This window comes from Balaenoptera ricei, chromosome 1 (assembly GCF_028023285.1).
Source record: "Balaenoptera ricei isolate mBalRic1 chromosome 1, mBalRic1.hap2, whole genome shotgun sequence".
NCBI classification, from domain to species: Eukaryota; Metazoa; Chordata; class Mammalia; order Artiodactyla; family Balaenopteridae; genus Balaenoptera; species Balaenoptera ricei.
In genome coordinates this window covers 145,012,964-145,033,376 of record NC_082639.1, presented here as the reverse complement: position 1 = coordinate 145,033,376, position 20,413 = coordinate 145,012,964, and the positions used below count along the sequence as shown (strand labels likewise).

At 40.0% G+C, this 20,413-nt stretch overlaps 1 protein-coding gene across 1 annotated transcript in view; it reads right to left on the bottom strand.

The window, feature by feature from the left end:
- LOC132370883 (regulator of G-protein signaling protein-like) overlaps window positions 1-20,413 on the bottom strand; it is an 85,495-nt gene that overhangs the window by 3,596 nt on the left and 61,486 nt on the right. The window contains 8 exon segments of the mRNA XM_059931848.1: window positions 337-446; window positions 2,940-3,064; window positions 3,308-3,446; window positions 6,254-6,425; window positions 9,980-10,109; window positions 12,293-12,407; window positions 12,829-12,946; window positions 15,255-15,448. Coding sequence (XP_059787831.1) covers window positions 337-446; window positions 2,940-3,064; window positions 3,308-3,446; window positions 6,254-6,425; window positions 9,980-10,109; window positions 12,293-12,407; window positions 12,829-12,946; window positions 15,255-15,448 — 1,103 coding nt within the window.

Here is a 20,413-nt window from a genome sequence, read left to right as displayed (position 1 = left end):
AAATGATAGGGTTGAATGGAGACAGTTGGAGCAGGAGGCTTCATCAACAGCAGTAAAGCAGCTTGCCACCTCCATCTACCCCCCACGGAGTCTGTGACCTGCATCCTGGGAGGTACTGCCAAGGAGCAATGCATGGGTGGGGTACCCTTTTGCTAGCACTGATAGCCACAGATAAAGTATGCGTTAATGCTTCTCTGGGGGCCAAGTTAATGAGATGGTCACCCCTCCAGCAAACACCTTCTGTGAAGTCTTACAGCTGGTCCTTCCGGACCTCTCTCTTCCCTCTGTGAGTCTCGTCTGCTAGAGAATGGGGCTGTGGGTCATGGTGGAGCTTACCTCCACTCCAAGGAGGGTACTTGTACACAGGTTTAGGAGAAACTATTTTGTCCTTGAACTTCTGGCCCCTGTGCTCGACGTAAGAGCGGATTGCCTTCCAGGAACAAAACCTGTGAGAAAAATGGCTTCTGGTCACAGGGAGAAACCCACTAGCTGAAAGGGCTGGACCACTGAGCACCGGGGAATGGGGTCAGGACCAGTCTGCACAGAGAGGGGGGTGTCCAACAGAGCGGAGTAGAGCCATTGGCCTCAGAGTGCTGCCTGTCAGAGGCCCTTCATCTGAGGCCTCTTCTTTGTCCAGGCCTGGCTCCAGTGAGGGTCTGGCCTGGGCAGTACGCTGGGACTTCCTTCTGGAACCACCAGTGAATGGAGTCTGTAAAGAATGTGCAGCACTCAGGCCTGGGCGGGGCTAACTGCTGGGGTGCTCGCTTCAGCCTTGGACTAGGAGATGAGATCACTATCTGATCCCACCTGGTGCAGCCAGAGTGTCTGACTGGCCTCCTCTAGGGACTAGATCCTTGGTTTCCATCCTGACCCTTAACTGAGGGCCATGATCCCCTCACCTCATTCCTAACAGCCCCTTCCCTGGAGTAGACCCTGGTTCCTCATGCAGACTCACTGCAACCTGGGAACTCTCACTCCCTAGAAGCCCTGTGACACTCCCCATCTTTTCCTCCCTGGCCTCTAACCCTTTGCTATCCCTCAGCCTGCCCTTGGATGGGACCTCTTGGAGGTCAGTCTTGGCTAAGACTGGATTTATTTTCTATCCTGCTTTGGCTCTGGTGTCTTGAGTTCCACCCTCCCTCCTCCTCACTGAGGGGGTACTCTGTTCATTTACAGTTGGTTTCTCTCATTCCACTTACTGAACTGGGTCTCCCTCTCATTATGAGCCATGCAATGTGCCACAAATGCATTCTTTAGGGTGCTTAAGAGACCAAGAGACCTCGTTTCTAATCCTGGTTTTACTACTTACCAAGTGATCCTAGGCAAGTCCCTTAATCACTCTGAACCGAGGTTTCCTCATCTATAAAATAGGGATAATAATACTTTGCCCCACCCAGCTCACAGTGTTGCTGAGAGGTTCATCTTAGATAATATGCATGGACAGGGTTTGCACAATATGAAACTTTTTATAAGTATACAGGAAGGGAAGTAAAGAACCAGCTGCATGAGGATTAGGGATTCAAAGCCTGCACCGCTATACTCCTCAGTAGGTCTGAGGGAGAGCTGAGCACTGACTCCAGCCGGGAGCAGTGTGTATTTCTCAGGGGCTTCTGAACCTCCAGAAAATTTCAGGATGAGTTTCCATTGAGTCCTGGTTCGGAGAACCAGAATCAAGTCTAGAATTAAGTGCTAGGTAACAACTGGTGTTCAAAAGGCTAAACTGGGGACTTCCCTGGCGGTCCACTGGTTAAGACTGTGCTTCCACTGCAGGGAGCACGGGTTCGATCCCTGGTTGGGGAACTAAGATCCCGCATGCTGCATGGCACTGCCACAAAAATAAATAAATAAAACAAAAGTCTAGACTGATGATCTTGATCTTAGATTTTTATATTTTTTAAAAATTTTACATTAAAATTTTTAAAGTTTTACATTTTAAAAATTTTATAGTTTTAAAACATTTTACATTAAATAATTTATTAGCTATTTTAAACTAAAGGTTGGTTATGGGTAAGCAACCTTTACACTTCTATTTTAATAAAGCAACATTTTCTTTTGTAGGAGAGGGGAATCCCTAAGGGCCAGAATCACATAATAATCTAAATGTCCAAATTAGCCTGGTCTGGGAACATTTCAGCCAGCTGTCCTCTGGTCACTATCACCCAGGGCACTGCCAGTCACTACGTGTATGGTATGAGCTGGAGCTGGAGTAGATCAAAGGAGTCAATAACCGGCTGGGAAGACCTGGGCTAGTCTCTCAGGCCAAACCTTGACAGGTAGGTTTGGAACCAGTGGGCCTCAGGTTGCATCTGTTGTGCAGCCATTTTGTTTGTTTTATTTTTATTATATTTATTTATTTTTTAAATTTTGTTTGTTTTATGTTTGTGTTTTGTCCTTCACAGCTTCCTCACCATGTTTTTGTCTTGAGTTAATTGCCATATTTGCCACTTTAATCTTGGGAGATATGGCATGCAAATCTGACTGTCTAACTCCTTTTGAAAATGGAAATATCTAGCAACTGTGGCCCTAGTGATAATCATGGGATCTGAGCCTAATAGAGCAAAGGTTTTCTGATTACTGCCTCTGTGAAGCTCCTTAAGCCCAAGTACAGTTGTGTTAGTCTTGACAGAATTTCTCCCAAGTAGCTGTGGTCTATCCTCATCCTTAGGTGAGGAACCTACACCTAAGAAAACCTAGGGGAGAGGTGGGAGTTAGGCATCCTGATCTCCAGTCTTACATGGCCTTTTACTCTCTGATTCAGTGTTCAGTGTGAGAATGTGAGGGACAGAGTGGGTGAACAGCATAAGACCATAAGACTACACCATCTGAGTTCCCATGAAACTGGAAACTGAAACAGAGGGCTAGAAGCAGACAGAAAAGTCTCCAGAAAGTCAAATGTGCTTTCCTGACTTCATGGTCCTCAGGTGAAGGGAGATAGTTACCTTTTCCAGAAGTACATAATGACGGGGAAGAGAGCCATGATAGCCCCGTGGAAGATGCTCCGATCTAGGTGGCCCTCTGCAATGGTAGCAAGGATGGCATCCTTCTGGGACTCAGAGATGTTTACCTACCCACAGAGTGGGAGCCTGTCACTGGCAGAGGCTCCAGGGAAGGAAGAAAAACACTTTTGGCCCCCCAGGACTTTCAAGACCACCTCCTCCCCAGAAGGCAGAAGTTTTTCATGGGGCTGCTAGGTAAAGGACATCTGGTTGACCCGGACTTAGGAGGTGCCTTACAATTAGCTTTCAGGGTTCTTGTGGGGGAAATGCTTCTTGGCAAAAGGCCAGAGAGGAGTGGGGTTCCCCCTTACCCTCAGCCTTGGAGGGACCTCTGAATGCAGGTAGAGCTTTAGGATGATGTTAATTTTGGACTTCATTAAGATCACGTCATTCTCGTTGTATGCCCGGTTGACTTGTAGCACATGAGCTGAACTCACCAAACCATTAAATCTAAAAAGAGGTAGTAAAGAGGAAATCAGACTAAATCAATTTAGTCTTTCAAGGAGAAAATGAAAGACTAAATAGGGTGGCTGGCTCAGACCTATTTCTGGCCTAAAAACAAAAGAGCCAGTCCTGGGCCAGGTTGTGACTTCGTTCATTCAATCATAATTCATCCATCGGCAAATACTAACTGAGCACCTACCACATGTCAGATGATATGCTAAGTGCTTCTTCAAGTGTATTTCTTCACCATAAACTCCTTTATTTATCCCATCCTCCCTTCTTTACCCACATCCTGGCCCCTTCATCAGTTGTGCCTCCGACTATTTCAAGGGCTAAGGGCTATCTTGCTCTTTCTTTCCCCTCCTGTGCTGACCCTCTCACAATTACCACCACTTTCTGAAGCAACATATTCCTTTTCTTAAAATTTTTTTATTGTAGTAAGATATGCATAACATAAAATTTACCAGTTTAATCACTGTTAAGTGTAGAGGTCAGTGGCATTAAGTACATCCACATAAATTGTGCAGTCATCATCATCATCCATCTCCAGAACTTTTTCATCTTCCCAAACTAAAACTCCATACCCATTGAACACTAACTCCCATTCCTCCCTTCCCCTAACCCCCAGCAACCACCATTCTACTTTGTCTCCTAGCAACATGTTCATTTACTAACCAAAATATCTGTCAGTTATACCTTATCTTAAATACACAATGTACTTCTCTCAGGCCATTTTAAATCTTAACCATTTAAAATCTTCCTAAGAGTGGAGTACCAAGGGTTTCCCATTAAAAGCCTGTTTTGCATGTCTATTCATATATTTGATCAGCGGACATTTATTATGGTTTTACTCTGTGCAGGCGGCATTCCAGGAGCAGGGATTTGGCACTGAACACAGTAAACAAAGTCCTGCTTTCCAGGAGCTCATAATCAACGAGAGGAAGAAGACATATAAGTGAATAGATGAATAATTCAATACGCAGTAGAGTGCTATGAAGACAACAAAAGAGGATGGGTGATTTGGGAAGGGGGTGGGCACTGAAACTCGAACAATGAGAAAGAAAAAGACAGTCATCTGAAGACTTGAGGGCAGGGGCTTCTTCCCACAGAGAGGGGAGCAAGTGCAAAGGCTCTGAGGCAGGCACCAGCTCATGGGGCACGAGTGGGACAGACTGGAGACCCTCATAGCTAGAGCATGGGGCAAGTGGCGAGTAGCACGAGGTGAGCTCTGAGATGCAGGCAGGGCCTGCTCATGTAGAGCCCTTTAGGCAATGAGAGGAGGTTTGGACTTTATCCCAGCGGTAATGGGAAGCTGCTGGCACACTTTAAGCAGGAGAGGGATATAATGTGGTTTACACTGAGAAAAGGCTGCTCTGGCGGCTGTGCAGAGAACAGTTTGTAGAGAGCAAATGAGAAAGCAGAGATGATGGTGACAGGAATTGGAGCAGTGGCAGAAAGGGTTGTTCACTCTGGTATTTTTTTCTGCTTCTCACTCGCCTGCCCCTTGCACACTTTAAAAAAAAATCTCACTAACCCCTATTCATTCTTCAAAGTTCAGCTTAGGTGACCTGTCTCCTAAGAAACCATTCCTAAGCACTCAGTTGTCTAAATATATTTCCTGGGCTTGACTTGACAACTGTCATCCTACTTCCTAACTTTCATTTGTGTGTTTTGTCTACCATCCCCATTGGTCTGTGGGATCTTGGAGAATAGAGAACATGTCTTAGCTGGTTTTTTATATTTGCAATGCTAAATCCAGTGCCTAAGAAACAATAAACAATCACTAAACATTTGTGGAACTGAGCTAAATCCTTCCTTAGGGTACCATGGAAGATCTCTTAACCAAACACTCCTAACTGGTGTGCGGAGTTACCAGTTGCCCTGCATGTCTGAAGGACACATTGCCTGATATGGATGGCACACCCAGCATACACACTGGTGGTACCTTTTCATGAACTCTCTCACTTTTCTGTAACTAATTGAGGCAAATATTTACTGAGAGTTATTCAGATCTCTTCCCAAATATTTTTGCCTGTTGTTACTTTAATTTGTAATTTATGAAAATTGACAAACTATGAACATGAAAAGAAAAGGAATTTGTTGTTTCTGTGAAAACAAACTTGAATGCTTTGGGATGTTCCAATAAAGGTGAGTTCCTTAAAAAATTGCTACTGAGTTAGATAGGTGTGGCAAGGCAGTTTAAAACATTGTAAAAACAAGTATAAAAATCCAGAAGGATTAAATGGCTTTGCAGTAACTATAGTTTCTCCCTCCACCATAAGGAGAGAAGAAATTAGAAATAGTAGATAGCATTTTAGGTATGGTTTACACAAGAAAAATATGTGGACCTCCAATTAGTGGAATGGTTTTGGCTTTACTTCAAGTTTGACAGGTGTGTGAATGTACGTTAATATGTTTTAACTTAAAAATATCTGTTTAATGTCATGCATACATACACACACACAATTTTTATTATTATAATTCCTTGCTTTAACTAAAGAACTATTGGCTCAGTGGTGTGACATAAGAGGACTTCTATCATATTAATAAATAATAGGAAGAAAATTGCTCCACTTCCTGGGTATAAGTAAGTGCATTTCAATATTGGGAACTGCAGAATACTAAGGAGCTTTTAGGATCCAAAGGAAAAAATGGTGGACATGGATACAGGGACAGCATTCAGTGAGATTTTCAGGTGGAGACTCCTGCCTGGCAGAGCTGAAATCCCTGTATCACTTCCAGGCCACTCCAGTCTTTGCTGGGAGGAACTAAGTATAGAAAGCCATGAGGCGAAAGAGAGATAGGAAACTTACTTTTCCATCTCAGAAAAGAAATATAAATCATTGATGGCAAAGTTGACGATAATAATCCTGTGGCCAAATATCCGGCGCTTCATAAGGATTATGTCTCCATTCTCGTGATCTGCGCTCTGGATGTTGGGATTTGTGATTGGGAGTCCTGATATGTTTGGTGATGTGGAGAAATCTGAGCGAGAAAGAGAAAGGAATTAACATCTAGTTTGATCAAGTCACTCTTAAGCCTGAAGCCTTCCACCTGGGCATGACCAAAATGAAAAAAGGAAACTGTGGACCCACCTTTGGGCTTTTTGAAATAGTGGTTTCCTACCACTGGGTGCAACCTTTCACTTAGATTTGAAACGCTGTTAAAAAGCCTTTTGCTCAGATTAGTATGACAACATACGTACCAAAAAAAAAAAAAAAAAAAAATCAACTGAGTACTGAAAGGTGTTTTCCTGGTGCTTGACTAATAGAAGTAGAATCAACACAGTAGTTAGGTTAATCACTAACATTTCTGCAGAAACAGCATATGTGACTCTCAAAATGGAGTGTGTGGTTCTGATAATGCTTATTCAAGGTTTATCAGGGAAGTAATTTAGAAGTAAACTAGGAAAACAGCGCAAAAATAAAAGCTAAAACAAAAAGTAAAGAAGTTTATTAAAGAAACGGAGTAGGAAAGTGACAGAAATGGGTAAAGAAAAGCATAGAAGCCTCTAGAAGGTTTGGACTGTGTCTCAGAAAAATAAGACACTTATTTTAGAAAGTTTCTTGACTAAATAAGATATATCCAAAGAAATCCATTCATAGGGATTCAGGGCTGAGAACAGTTTGGGGCAGGATCTGACAAGTAGACCTTGGTTAATTGCCTGGTTTAGGAAAACTGTCTAATTCAGCTCCAGAATGGAATAACTGGCATGGGCATGATGCTCCTTATGGTGTAAGTAGGATTCCTTTTGGTGCAGTATTACATATAGCATGGGAGGGTAACTACAACATTCAACAAATACCTACCACCTCTTATATCCCACTGTGTTAGGTCCTAGGGTTACAGCACTGAATGACATAAGGTCCCTCTCTACTACCTTACGCTCTATCTTTATCTCTTAGACTTAAATTTGAAGGGAAAAAAGTCTGGGTAACAGTGGAAGTTGATATGATGGTCAGGCATTTTAGGAAAAGAGCGTGCTAAATCTACCCCCAAAAACCTAGAAGCAGTGGTATACTTGTAAACCGGCTCTGGTAGGGAAGGGAAAACCCAATTTGGATTATTTGCTGATTTCTGTAGTAAATATTCCCACCACGGTTGATTTCAAGCCATCGGTAGTTTATCAACTGGCTCAAAAAATTCCTGAGAGCCTCACAATTGGCTCTCAATTGGGCTAACTTTGTCAGGGTGTTTTTCTTTTTTAAGCAAGATCCAACTATATGCTGGCTACAAGAAAAGCACTTTATTTTTTAAAAAATTATTACTATTATTTTTTGGCCACGCCACGCGGTATGCAGGATCTTGGTTCCCTGACCAGGGATTGAATCTGTGCCCCCTGCAGTGGAAGCATTCAGTCTTAACCACTGGACTGCCAGAGAAGTCCCAAGAAAAGCACTTTAAATGTAAGGCATAAATAGGTTATAAGTAAGGGAATGAAAAAAGGTATTCATGCTAACACTAACAAAAAGAGAGCTGGAGTGGCTGTTTCAGATAAATGTACTATATCTGAAAGTACATTTCAGATAAAAGAATATTCCCCAAGGATAAAGAAGGTCCTTTCATAATGATAAATGGGTCAATTAGTTGAAGGACATGACAATCCTGGAAAAGGTTAATTATAGTAATAGAAAGAAGACCACTGGTCAAGTAGATCTCCCGTTGAGCTGCAGTAGTACATTTGTTGTTGGTTCTCATGCAAAGCTGGGGATGTGGAAAGTCAAAGGAGGGTAAAATTGGACTTCCCACCATTCTGGGGCATAAAGGTTTCAGTTGATTTTATTTAAAAGAAGAAACAAAAGAACTCTTCTTAAATCCTAAATGTTTGGTTGTGAAGCAATTCATAAAAATTACATACAAAAAATTTTGTTTGTTAAAGTGCGAGTTGGAACAACACAAAAGTCATCAAGGGAGATGAGATTTGTTACTATCAATCCCTCCAGGCTTATCTCAGGCACTTTCTCCATCTTATTAACCTCTAGTCCAACTTGCTTGATTGCAGTTCTTAAATTGCACCATCCTCTTTCTTGTTTTAGGATTCTATACAGACCTAGAAGTTGCTCCCCTCCTATTTTGCCTACCTAACTTGCTCATTTCTGAAAACTCAATTTTATGTCATTTTCTGCAAGAAGTCTTCCCTTACCCTCTTCCTTGACTAATTAGGGTCTCTCTGCAGTTATCACTGGGATCACTCGTCACAATTCTATAAAAATAGCAAGAATACTGGCTAACACTTTTATGGCACTTACTATTGTCAAGAACAGTTCTAAGATGCTTTATATGTATTAAGACAATTCTCACAACAACCCTATGCAACAGGCACAATTATTATTTCCATTCTACAGATGAGGCACAAAGTCACTTATGCAGGATCCTCCAGTTAGAAACTGGCAGATTCACATCCAGGCAATTTGGCCCCAACATCTGTGACTCCATTTTCTGTCTTGCCCTCAGAAATGTAGGTCTCATGAGAGCAGATCATATGCTGCATAGTTATTACTGTATCTCCAGCACCTGGCAAAGTGCCTGCCACACACTGTATTCTCGAAAAGTGCCTTGAACAAACAAATGAACGAATGAATGAAGTAGTTGAATAAATCTATACTGTGGAAAAACAACATAAGGAAGTAGTTTTGTAAAATGTGAGATCTCAAAGTGCTTGAGACTGATCATTACCTACATTTTCTGGCTCCTTGAACAGAATGCACTGGGCTCACATCCTTTCTAGGTGGGACTGCTGGACTTGGCTTTGCACCCAGGACCTGGAGTTCTTGCTAGACCCCAGGCTAACACAAGCATTGAAACCAAACAGAACCCTGCGAGGCCTTCCTAGGGACAGACACCGCCCTCCACCCCATGTTCCCTTCCTCTTGTTTGTAGAAAAGCTTTAGCATCCTAGCCTGAGTTCCAAAGAACAAATTTAATCAGAGAAGTGACAAAATGCAGAAACAAAGGAAAAGAATCAAGCAAGATAAAATAATAGTAGTTTATCCATACAACAAAGTCAAGGACTTTTTGTTCTTCTTCAAGGGCTATAGATAATATTCTGGGCCATATCCTTGAGTTGTTTTACAGACACTAAACCCTCCACCAGGTGAAAGAAGTTAACTGCATGCTGCCCACCAGCACGTAGACCCCAGACCAGTTGGAACCAGAAGGTTTATTATGTTGACTCCAATTACCTCACTACCAACCAATCAGAAGAATGTCCATGAGCTGATCAGGTATCCTGCGACCCTCTCCCTCACCTTGCCTTTAAAAATCCTTCCCTGAAAGCCAATGGGAGTTCAGGTCTTTTGAGCATGAGCTGCCCATTCTCCTTGTTTGCTCTATGTTGGATGCCTTGCAATAAAGGCTGTACTTTCCTTCACCACAACCCAGTGTCAGTAGACTGGCTGTACTGCAGGTAGGTGAGAGGGCCCAGGTTTGGTTCCTTAACAGCATGACACAAAGCAGTAAGCTCTGCAGCTTCTTACCTGGGTTAACCCCTGTAGCTAAAATATCAACAGGGAAGAGGAGTAAATAGAGAAGTGACTTACTTTCCTTGTTATTGTGTACTTCCAGGTGAAGATAGTCTTCAAACTCCCGGCGCTTTTGGGGATTAGACATAAATCTGCGGTACTTACAAAATCTCTTGATAAAGCTGATCATCTTCAGCCAGCCTCTCTTCTGGGGTAAGCGGAAGGAGTATGACATATTCATTAGCATAGCCTGCTCTTCACTGAGAGTCTACTATGTGCCAGAAACTTGACATTCATTACATTTAATCCTCACAACATCTCTTTTAAAAAGAATAAATTTTAGCTCCAATTTAAAGGTGAGGAAACTCAGGTCAAAGAACTTGTATAATCTTCCCCAGAATAAGGGGCTGGTAAGTGGAAGATTCTGGCTTCACCCAGGCATGGCTTGGGCCATTGACAATGCTCTTTCTACCATAGTCTTTCTACAGTGAAGATTTGAGATGCCATGATTGGGAGAGAGCGTGTGAGAGCTAAGAACAGAAAGAAACAGAGGACAGAGATAAGTATGACTCACAGGAAGGGAATAATGGCTCAGGCAGATTTTGAAATGTTGAGGAAATAAGGAAATGAGTAAACCATTTCTAAGCATTATAAAAGAAAAATATAATTACATGCACACACTCATACACCACCACCCCCGCCACACACACAGGGACACACAAAAATGCATGTTATGTTTCTTCATCTGTTTCTTAATAGATACCCAGTGATCATTCTCCAGTTTATTTACCCCTTGATAAACTGATACTTAGAGCCAGAAAGATCTAGTTGATCAACTAGTTCAACTGTCTCATTCTATAGAGAGGGAACCTCAGTGTAAGCATGGCTTTAGAGAGCCAGTGGTAAAGCACAAAAACCACTGGATTTAGTATCAGAAGCTTTGAGTCTGGAGCCTAGCTTCACCTTAACTGGGTAATTTGGATCAACTTTCTTAACCTATGTCTCAATGCATGTGGAAGGTAGAAACAACAGCCTTCAGGGTTATGGTGAAGGTTAGTGATAATATATGTAAATCACTATGTGCAGTGCTTGGCACAAAGTAGGCACTAAGTACATGCCGAATCCTTTTTATACTTTCTTAATTAAGAGCAACTGGAAGACCTGAAATTAAAACAAAGCATCCTGATGCGGGGTGCAGTATTCTTTTTATTCTCCCACATCATCATTCATGGTACCCTGACATAGAGCTGATCCATATATGGAGGAAAGGAAAAAGAGAAAGGAGGGAGCAGCATATTTTCATATCTGGGGTATTGTGTCAGTGGGCATAGGCCTTATTTTTTTTCACTATTCTAATATAATTGTTTTTATTTCACCTAGTGCGTATATAATTTTATAATGTTGTGATTATAAAAATACAATTTGGGGATCTGCTGGGTTTAAACAAATTTTTTCTCACGTCTTTTTTTAAAATTGAATGAAAGATTCTTTAAAGTCTATAGTGCTTTACAATTTTCAAAAGTCTCACACACATGATGTCATATAATCCCATAATAACACTCCCCCCCCCCATATTGCCCCTGGTAACCATTAGCTTGTTCTCTATATCTGTGAGTGGCACAGGCATTATTTTCAGAGATACTTTAGCATGATCTTTAGAGTCAGATAGAGCTGGGCTCATATCTTTCTGTTGACCAATTCTACAACACATTGAGCAAGTGATTATTTAAGATGAGCATGTATTTTTTTTCTCAAACCATATGAAGAGACTTTGCTGATAACATTCCTGTCTCCTCTTTCTTTTCTTCTTCTCTCCTCCCATGAGAGAAAGAATGAGTTAGATAATTGATGAGTTTGGAAGAAGGAAATGGGCATGCTTTGCTCTTTAGACTTTTGCATTCTCTCTGGGAGCTGCTTATCTGCAGACACCTATGCTCAGGCCTGCCCTTTGTCATGTTGTAAGGGGTTCACCCAGGTGAGTGGAGGCCTAATTGTTCCTCTATGTCAGTGACTGCACATGGAAGTAAGTAAGGGTGCAGAGAGGATTATCAAACCCACTTGGCTTCATAGCCAATCCATGTCCTCCAAACTAGTTTTCAGCAGTAAAAAAACCCTGACATTTTGATCTCCATGTGACCAGGCCCTGTGCCTATCACTCAATTAGTTCTAATCACAGATAGTGAAGACAGGGATTTCCTTAAATTCTCACTGCAACAATTCCTCTGAGCCTCAGATTCCTCCTTTGTAAATGGGGATTTGAAAGCCTATCCCAAAGAGTAGTTGTTTTAGTGAATAAATAAGCTAACGGTGAAACATTTTGTGTGGTCAACAATGCCGAGGCAGTGGTTTCCTTGTCCACAATATCTTGTCTTCACCAACTTCCTCACTGACCTGGGATTCCTGCAGGTAAGTTGCTGTCTTTGAGGGTTTCCTGGGCGAAGCTAGTGGTATTTCAGTTTCCTTCTCCAGAGGATGAGGTGGAAAGAGATCTTGGTAATCTTTAAACCTGCCAGCAGGAGACCAAGACTATCAAAGAAGGCAAAAACCTGGCACATAAAAGGTAACAATCCAGGAAAAAGTATCACAGCCTTTGGAGGAAGGGAGATTTGGGGAATGGTGCGATACTCAAAAATACTCTTCTTACCATTCCAATCCTTTGCTCATGTCAACCTGTTCTTCCTGATCAATACTGTAGTGTTCCTTGCTCAGGCAGGTGAACAGAAATGTGTGTGTGTGTGTGTGTGTGTGTGTGTGTGTGTGTGTGTGTGCAGGTAGGCAGGTAGGTAAGAGGGTTCAGGATAAGTTTGGCTTTTCTTTTGCAGGGAAGCTCTGGCAATGAACCATGAGTGTGGATTAGAGACCAACGTGGCTTTCAGAAGCCAATGAGCAGCTCCAGGGAAAAACCGCCTTCACCCAGCAACACTCACCACTTTTCTTCCAGAGATTTCATGACATAGCCCTGGAGCATTAACAATGTTGTTGTGCTGACATGATGCATGCGAGAGACTTCTTTGATAATAGGGGCATCACACTGCAGCATTTCTTCTAAAAAATGCAAGAGAGAGAAGAAAATTCATCATTTTCTTGTGTACCATTTCTGAGTTAACTGGGGGTGTTTTTCATCTTAGGGCCTTACAGTTCCTTATTCTCAATCTGCCTAGACTCAGCTCTCCACAATTTGTTTGAAAATTTCAAAAGCACATTTGCAATGTTATGTGTAAGCATACTTGTAGAGCAAATACTTTCCTGGTTTAGTTCCATTCGAATTTCAAAGATAAGTGCTTAAGGGGAAAGAAATGTTTAAAGGACTTCATTTCTGCAGTTAGTTTGAAGTTTTCAGTTTAGGAAGAGAGCAGAAGAATAAAGGATTCAAGTTAAATGGCTGAGGCAGAAGGAAATCCAAGATTACCAGTAGGTCTTCTAAGGGCAATATGATCCTTCAGGTGTTCAAAGACTACAGTGTTCATTAATGAGACTTAAAAACTTATCGAGGACAGGATCTGCATACTCTTCTTTCACTTCTAGCTCATTCAAAATGATGCACAGGAGGGGCTTCCCTGGTGGCGCAGTGGTTGAGAATCTGCCTGCCAATGCAGGGGACACGGGTTCGAGCCCTGGTCTGGGAAGATCCCACATGCCGTGGAGCAACTGGGCCCGTGAGCCACAATTACTGAGCCTGCGCGACTGGAGCCTGTGCTCCGCAACAAGAGGCCGCGATAGTGAGAGGCCCGCGCACCACGATGAAGAGTGGCCCCCACTTGCCGCAAATAGAGAAAGCCCTCGCACAGAAACGAAGACCCAACACAGCCATAAATTAAAAAAAAAAAAAAAAATGATGCACAGGACTTGATATCCTGAGACTCAACAAATAAATACTACTTACAAGTAAAGACTTGTCAATTTTACCTCTTTTTCTACTTTCATAAAGTTTATAACCTTATCTTGGTTTACCACAAGCAAAACAAACACACACACAACCTATCTATTCATCTGTGTCAAAATAGGAGGCTTTATCTTCATTGTTTTGCAATAAGTTTTGTTTACCTCCAGGATGGGATCATGCTCACCCCCTTTTGTTTTCCTCTAGAATTATAGATCAGTGTTTTACTTGCAACTTCTTCTGGACAAGATGAATTTACATGGGTCAGATTTACCCTCCCGCCTTAGGCAAGAAAATAAGACAAAACCTATCAAACATTTTCAGGGAGACAGTTCTCCTTTTCGGTACTTTTCAGTACTCTTTACAACCCATAGATGGTGGACACTCCAGCTTTGCATGCTGCTAACTCTTGCTTTTGTATTTAACTCCAGTCTACGTGATCTGAGCATCAAATGACTTGAGTTTGAATTCAAGTTCCACCAACTGGACGTGTTAGTTAACCTCTCTGTGTTTTACCTTCCTCATTAGTAAAATGGAGTTGTTTATCCCTACCTTTTAAGGATTAAATAAAATCCTATTTTCAGGATTGAATAAAGTTAAATGAGAGGATGTATTTCACATATTAAGTGCAAGTGTCTTGCACTTGGCTTCTTTTACTAGTAGTATTATATTTTGGATTTATTATTGTAGTATTATTTTAGTTTTTCTACAACAGTTTTCTTAATTATTATAAAAAACTAAATACTAACACATGTTGAGAATTTAAATAAAACTCCTGCTTCAGGATTATTAGCACATTCTGATTTTAACCAACCAGCCATTCTGTCTTTTCAACATTATACTTCAGAATGGTTACATATGAAAGAACAAGAAGACATACAGGTTTTTTAAACCATGCTTCTTTCTTTCAATTCTCCTTTTTTTCTTTAAGAAAAAGAATGATAAATTTGATTTTTTTTCTTTTTTGATATACTGTATGTTATCAGTTATGTGTGGAATCTAAAAAATAAAATGAATGAATATAACAAAACATAAACAGACTCACAGATGTAGAGAACAAACTAGTGGTTACCAGTGGGGAGAGGGAGGGGGGGTGGGGCAAGATAGGAGTAGGGGATGAAGAGATATGAACTAGGCATAAAATAAACAAGATACAAGGATATATTGTATAGCACAGGGAATATACCCTATATCTTATACTAAGTTTAAATAGAGTATAATCTATAAAAATACAGAATCACTATGTTCTGCATCTGAAACTAATATAATGTTTATTAACGATACTTCAGTTTTAAAAAAAGGATTTATTAATCTTCTCTGCTTTCACTGTCCCTCTTGATATTTGTCTCAATACTGCCCCATGTGGACGCTGCTTTCTTCTGCTCTCTCAGGGAGAGAGCAGGCTCTTTCCTAAACCCTTCTCCTAAGATTCCAAAGGGGAAGGAAACATTATCAGGAGAGGAGAATGCATACCAGGAGAGTTTTTGCCGTGGAAGAAAGTCTTGATCATGTCTTCAAAGAGAGACTTGTAAATCTTTTCATTTGTCTCAACGCTGATCTTCTTTATGGCTACCAGGAATTGCAATGGGCTTTCAGCCTTCCGTTTTCTGAGGAACTCCCTGAAGAACTCTAAGTGCTGTGTATTTAGGAGGACTTCTGTCAAGTTTCTGGAAGACAAGAAAGCATCATTGGTGGAGAGAAAGGGATGGTGACTCTGAATTCTGCTCCAGTTAGGGAATGGGAAATGGCACCTCCCAGGCTGTGAAGCCTTTAACCGTGATTGAAGAGTGGGGTGAATGAATTGGTTACTCTACTTATTTCCTTGAAGATTAACTTCTATGTACCCATCGTAAGCTTGGTGTAATCATTTGACAACTCCAGTGGAAGAAGAAAAGAGGTATTTTAAAGGGGACAATTTTTTTTTCCTAAGGAAACCTTCTTTTTACATTATGGATTCATTGGCAGTCATTTCAGTGAAGCAGAGCATGAGTGATCAGCAGTTATTGATCAGTATTTCTAAATTTCCATTGCTGATTTCTTCTTTCACTGTTCTTTACATACAGGTGTCCCTAATGTTTCAACTCAATCCTCTTTACTTTTGCCTTATGATTTTTTCCTGCTGGGTAATCTCTGCATTCTCTGTGGTTTCAGTTTTCATTCATAGGAGGAAGTGGTTTCAATTTTCATTGATACGGTGAAACTGTATCTCTAGTTTCTGTGAGCTCCACTTCAAACTTTCAGCTGCCCATTGAACCTCATCATTATGTCACTGTCATTGTTTAAACCTCTCTATACAAATGCACAAGTTGTCCAAATTGTTCTTCCTCCATTACATACCTATCTCATTAAGAATGATGTTAGCTATAGGTTTTTTATACATGCCCCTTTTAAGGATGAAATGATTCCCTTCTAATTTTATTGAGAATATTTATCATAACTTGGTGCTGGATTTTGTAAAATGCTTTTAATTCATCAATTGAGATAATCATGTGAAGTTATCCCCCTTATTTTATTAATATGGCACATTGTATTAATTTATTTTCAGATGTTTAAATCAACCTTGCATTCCTGGAATAAATCCCACTTGGTCATGCTATATAATCCTTTTTATATGTGGTTGAATTTGGTTTGCTAATATTTTGTTGAGAATTTTTATATCTAGGTTTGAGAGGGATATTGGTCTGTAGTTTTCTTATGATAACTTTGGCTTTGAGATCAGGATAATACTTGCTGGCCTCATAAAACAAGTTAGCAAGTGTTCCTTTTTCCTCTATTTCCTCAAAGAGTTCATAGACTATTGGTATTATTTACCCTTTAAATATTTCATACGTTTCTCCAGTGAAGCCATCTGTATCTAGATTTTTATCTGTGAGATTTTAAATTATGAATTCAGTTTCTTCTCTTGCTTTAGAGATTTACTCACATTTTCTAATTCTTGAGTCAATTTCAGAAATTTGGATATTTCTAGAAATTTCTCTATTTCATCTAATTGTCTAAGTTACTCCTTGCATTTTCTTATAAACTTGTTCATTTCTGTAGGGTCAGTCGTCCTCTCTTTTGATCCAGATTTTGGAGATCTGTGTCATCTCACTTTTCCCCCTTTGTCAGCATAGCTAATGGTTTATCAATTTTGTTGATCTTTACAAAAACCTACTTGTGCCTGGATTTTCTCTATTTTTTCTCTTTATTTTATTGATTTCCATCTAATATTTATTATTTACTTCCTTCTACTTCTCTTGAGTTTAGTTTGAAAGTATCATCTCACCACCTTTAATCTCCATTTTTTCTTTTTTATTGAAGTATAGTTGATTTACAATATTATATTAGTTTCAGGTGTACAACATAGTGATTCAATATTTTTATAGATTATACTCCATAAAATTAAAAAAGTTATTAAAAAATAATAGCTATATTTCTCTGTGATGTCCAATATATCCTTGTTGCTTTTTTATTTTATACATAGTAGTTTGTATCTCTTAATCCCCTAACCCTATCATGTCCCTTCCCCCTTCCCTCTCTCCACTGATAACCACTAGTTGGATCTCTACATCTGTGAGTCTGTTTCCGTTTTGTTATATTCATTCATTTGCTTTATTTTTTAGATTCTACATATAAGTGAGAATGTAGAGTATTTGTTTTGTTTGTCTGACTTATATCACTAAGCATAATACCCTCTAGGTACAGCATGTTGTTGCAAATGGCAGAATTTCATTCTTTTTTAGGGCTGAGTAACATTCCACTCTATATGTATTTACCACAAATTCTTTATCCATTCATCTGTTAATGGACACTTAAAAATGCTTGATATAATTTCTAGCCTCTTAAATTTGTTGAGACTTCCTTTGTGGCCTAGCATGTGATCTATCCTGGAGAACATTTCAGGTGCACTTGAAAAGAATGTGTATTCTGTTGTTTTTGGATGAAATGTCCTGTTGATACCTGTAAAGTCCAATGGCCTAATGTATCATTTAAGACCACTATTTCCTTATTGATTTTATGTCAGATGATCTGTTCATTGATGTAAGTCGGGTGTTCAAATTCCCTATTATTTTTTAAAATTAATTAATTAATTTGGCTGTGTCAGGTCTTAGTTGCAGCCCATGGGATCTTCATTGCAGCACGCGGGATATTTCATTGCAGTGAGCGGGGTCTTTGTTGTGGCACGCAGGCTTCTCTCTAGTTGTGGTGCATGGGCTCCACAGCACTCAGCCTCAGTAGTTGCGGCATGCGGTCTCTCTAGTTGTTGCGTGTGGGCTCCAGAGTGTGCGGGCTCAATAGTTGTGGCACGTGGGCCTAGTTGCCCTGCAGTATGTGGGATCTGATTTCCCTGACCAGGGCTCGAACCTGCGTCCCCTGCATTGGAAGGCAGATTCTTAACCACTGTGCCACCAGGGAAGTCCCCCCTATTATTATTGTATTGTTGTCAATTTTTTCCTTTATGTCTGTTAATATTTGCTTTATATATTGAGCTATTCCTATATTAGGTGCATATATGTTAAAGAGTGTTATATCTTCTTCTTGTATTCATTCCTTTATCGTTATATAATGCCCTTCTTTGTCTTGGGTATAGGCGTTAAAAAAAAATTCTATTTTGTCTGATGTGAATATTGCTACTCCCACTTTCTTGTTGTTTCCATTTGCATGAAATATTTATTTTTTCCATCCTCTCACTTTTAGTCTGTGTGTGTCTTTAGCTCTGAAATGTGTCTCTTGTAAGCAGCATTTATATGGATCTTTTTTTTCTCCAATCGGCCACACCATGTCTTTCAATAGAAGCATTTAGTCCATTGATATTTAAAGTGACTATTGATAGGTATATATTTATTGCCATTTTATTACTTATTTTCTGGTTGTTTTTGTAGCTCTTCTCTGTTCTTTTCTTCTTTTAGTTTCTTCCCTTGTGGTTTGATGTTTTTCTTTAGTGGTATGCTTGTGTTCCTCTCTCTACTTTTTGTGTATCTATTTTAGGTTTTTGATTTGTTGTTACCATGGGATTCATATATGTTTCCTTAGAACTATTTCTACTTTTAGACAGGTAGTCCTTTAAGTTCAAACACATTCTAAAAGATCTACATCTTTTACTCTCCCACATTTTATATTTTTACTGTCATAATTTACATCTTTATGTGTGTCCCTTACTGATATTGTAGTTCTAGTTGATTTTACAAATTTTTGTCTATTAATATTTGTACTAGCTTATTTAAGTGGTTGATCATCAGCCTTTCCTATATAGCTGCCTTTACTAAAAGGATTTTTCCTTTTCTCTAGATACTTACTTCTTGTTATAGCCTTTTCTTTTCCACTTAGTGAGATGCTTTAATGTTTCTTTTAGGGCAGGTTTAGTATAAACAAACTCTTTCAGTTTTTAGTATTAATGAACTCTTTTACTTTTGTCTGAAAAGTCCTTTATCTCTCCTTCAATTCTAAATGTTAATCTTGCTGGTAGAGTATCCTAGGTTGCAGGGTTTTCCCTTTCAGCACTTTGAATATGTCATGCTACTCCCTTCTGTCCTGCAAAATTTCTGCAGAAAAATAGGCTGATAGCCTTAATGGGGTTCCCTTGTATATGACTGTTTGTTTTTCTCTTGCTGCCTTTAGAATTCTCTTTATCTTTAACTTTTTCCATTTTAAGTATGATTTGTCTTGGTATGGGTCTGTTTGGGTTTATCTTGTTTGGGACCCTCTGTGCTTCCTGCACCTGAATATCTGTTTCCTTCCTCAGGTTTGGGAATTTTAGAGCCATGATTTCATCAAATACATTTTTGACCCCCTTCTCTCTCTCTTCTCCTTCTGTGACCCCTATAATGCAAATGTTGGTACAGTTGATTGTGTCTCAGAGTTCCCTTAACTGTTCTTATTTTTAAAAATTTATTTTTCTTTTTGCTCTTCTGATTGGGTGATTTCTGTTATTCTATCCTCCAGATCACTTATGAGTTCTTCTGTACCACCTAGTTTGCTGTTCATTCCTTATAGTGTGTTTATTTCAGTTATTGTATTCTTCAGTTCTGACTAGGTCTTTATATTTTCTAGTTCCTTGTTAAAATGATCACTGTGTTCATCTATTGTTTTCCCTAATTTACTTAGCATTCTGTTACTAATGCTTTGAACTCTATCTGGTAAATTATTTATTTCTGTATGATTAGTTGTTTTTTCAGGGGGTTTGTTTTGCTCTTTCAATTGAAACAGATTCCTCTATCTTCTCATTTTGCTTAGCTTTCTCTCTCTCTACAAAATTAGGTGAAACAGTTACCTATTAGAGTCTTGAAGGGCTGTCCTTGTTTGGGAGTGTCCCTATACAGTCTGCATGTGCCCAGTGGCTTTGGTGGGAGCACTGGATCTGATGTGAACATAATTTATGTCTTTCTTCAGGGTTTGTTGGGAACTATCACTTTGGTATGAGGTGGGGCTAGAGATGAAAGGGCTAGGTCCAGAACCAGGTGTGAGCCAGGGCTGCTACTATGCTCAGTGGCCACCACCACCCTGTCAGGAGCAGAGGTGAGTTCCACGTTGCTGGAGCAGAAGTCCTGATGGTCAGGTCTGAATCGGGTCCACTCCCTTTAAGTGTGTGCTGTCCTTCCTCCCAGCACTGGTATCTTTTTTTTTTTTTTTTTTTTTTTTTTTTTTTTTTTATA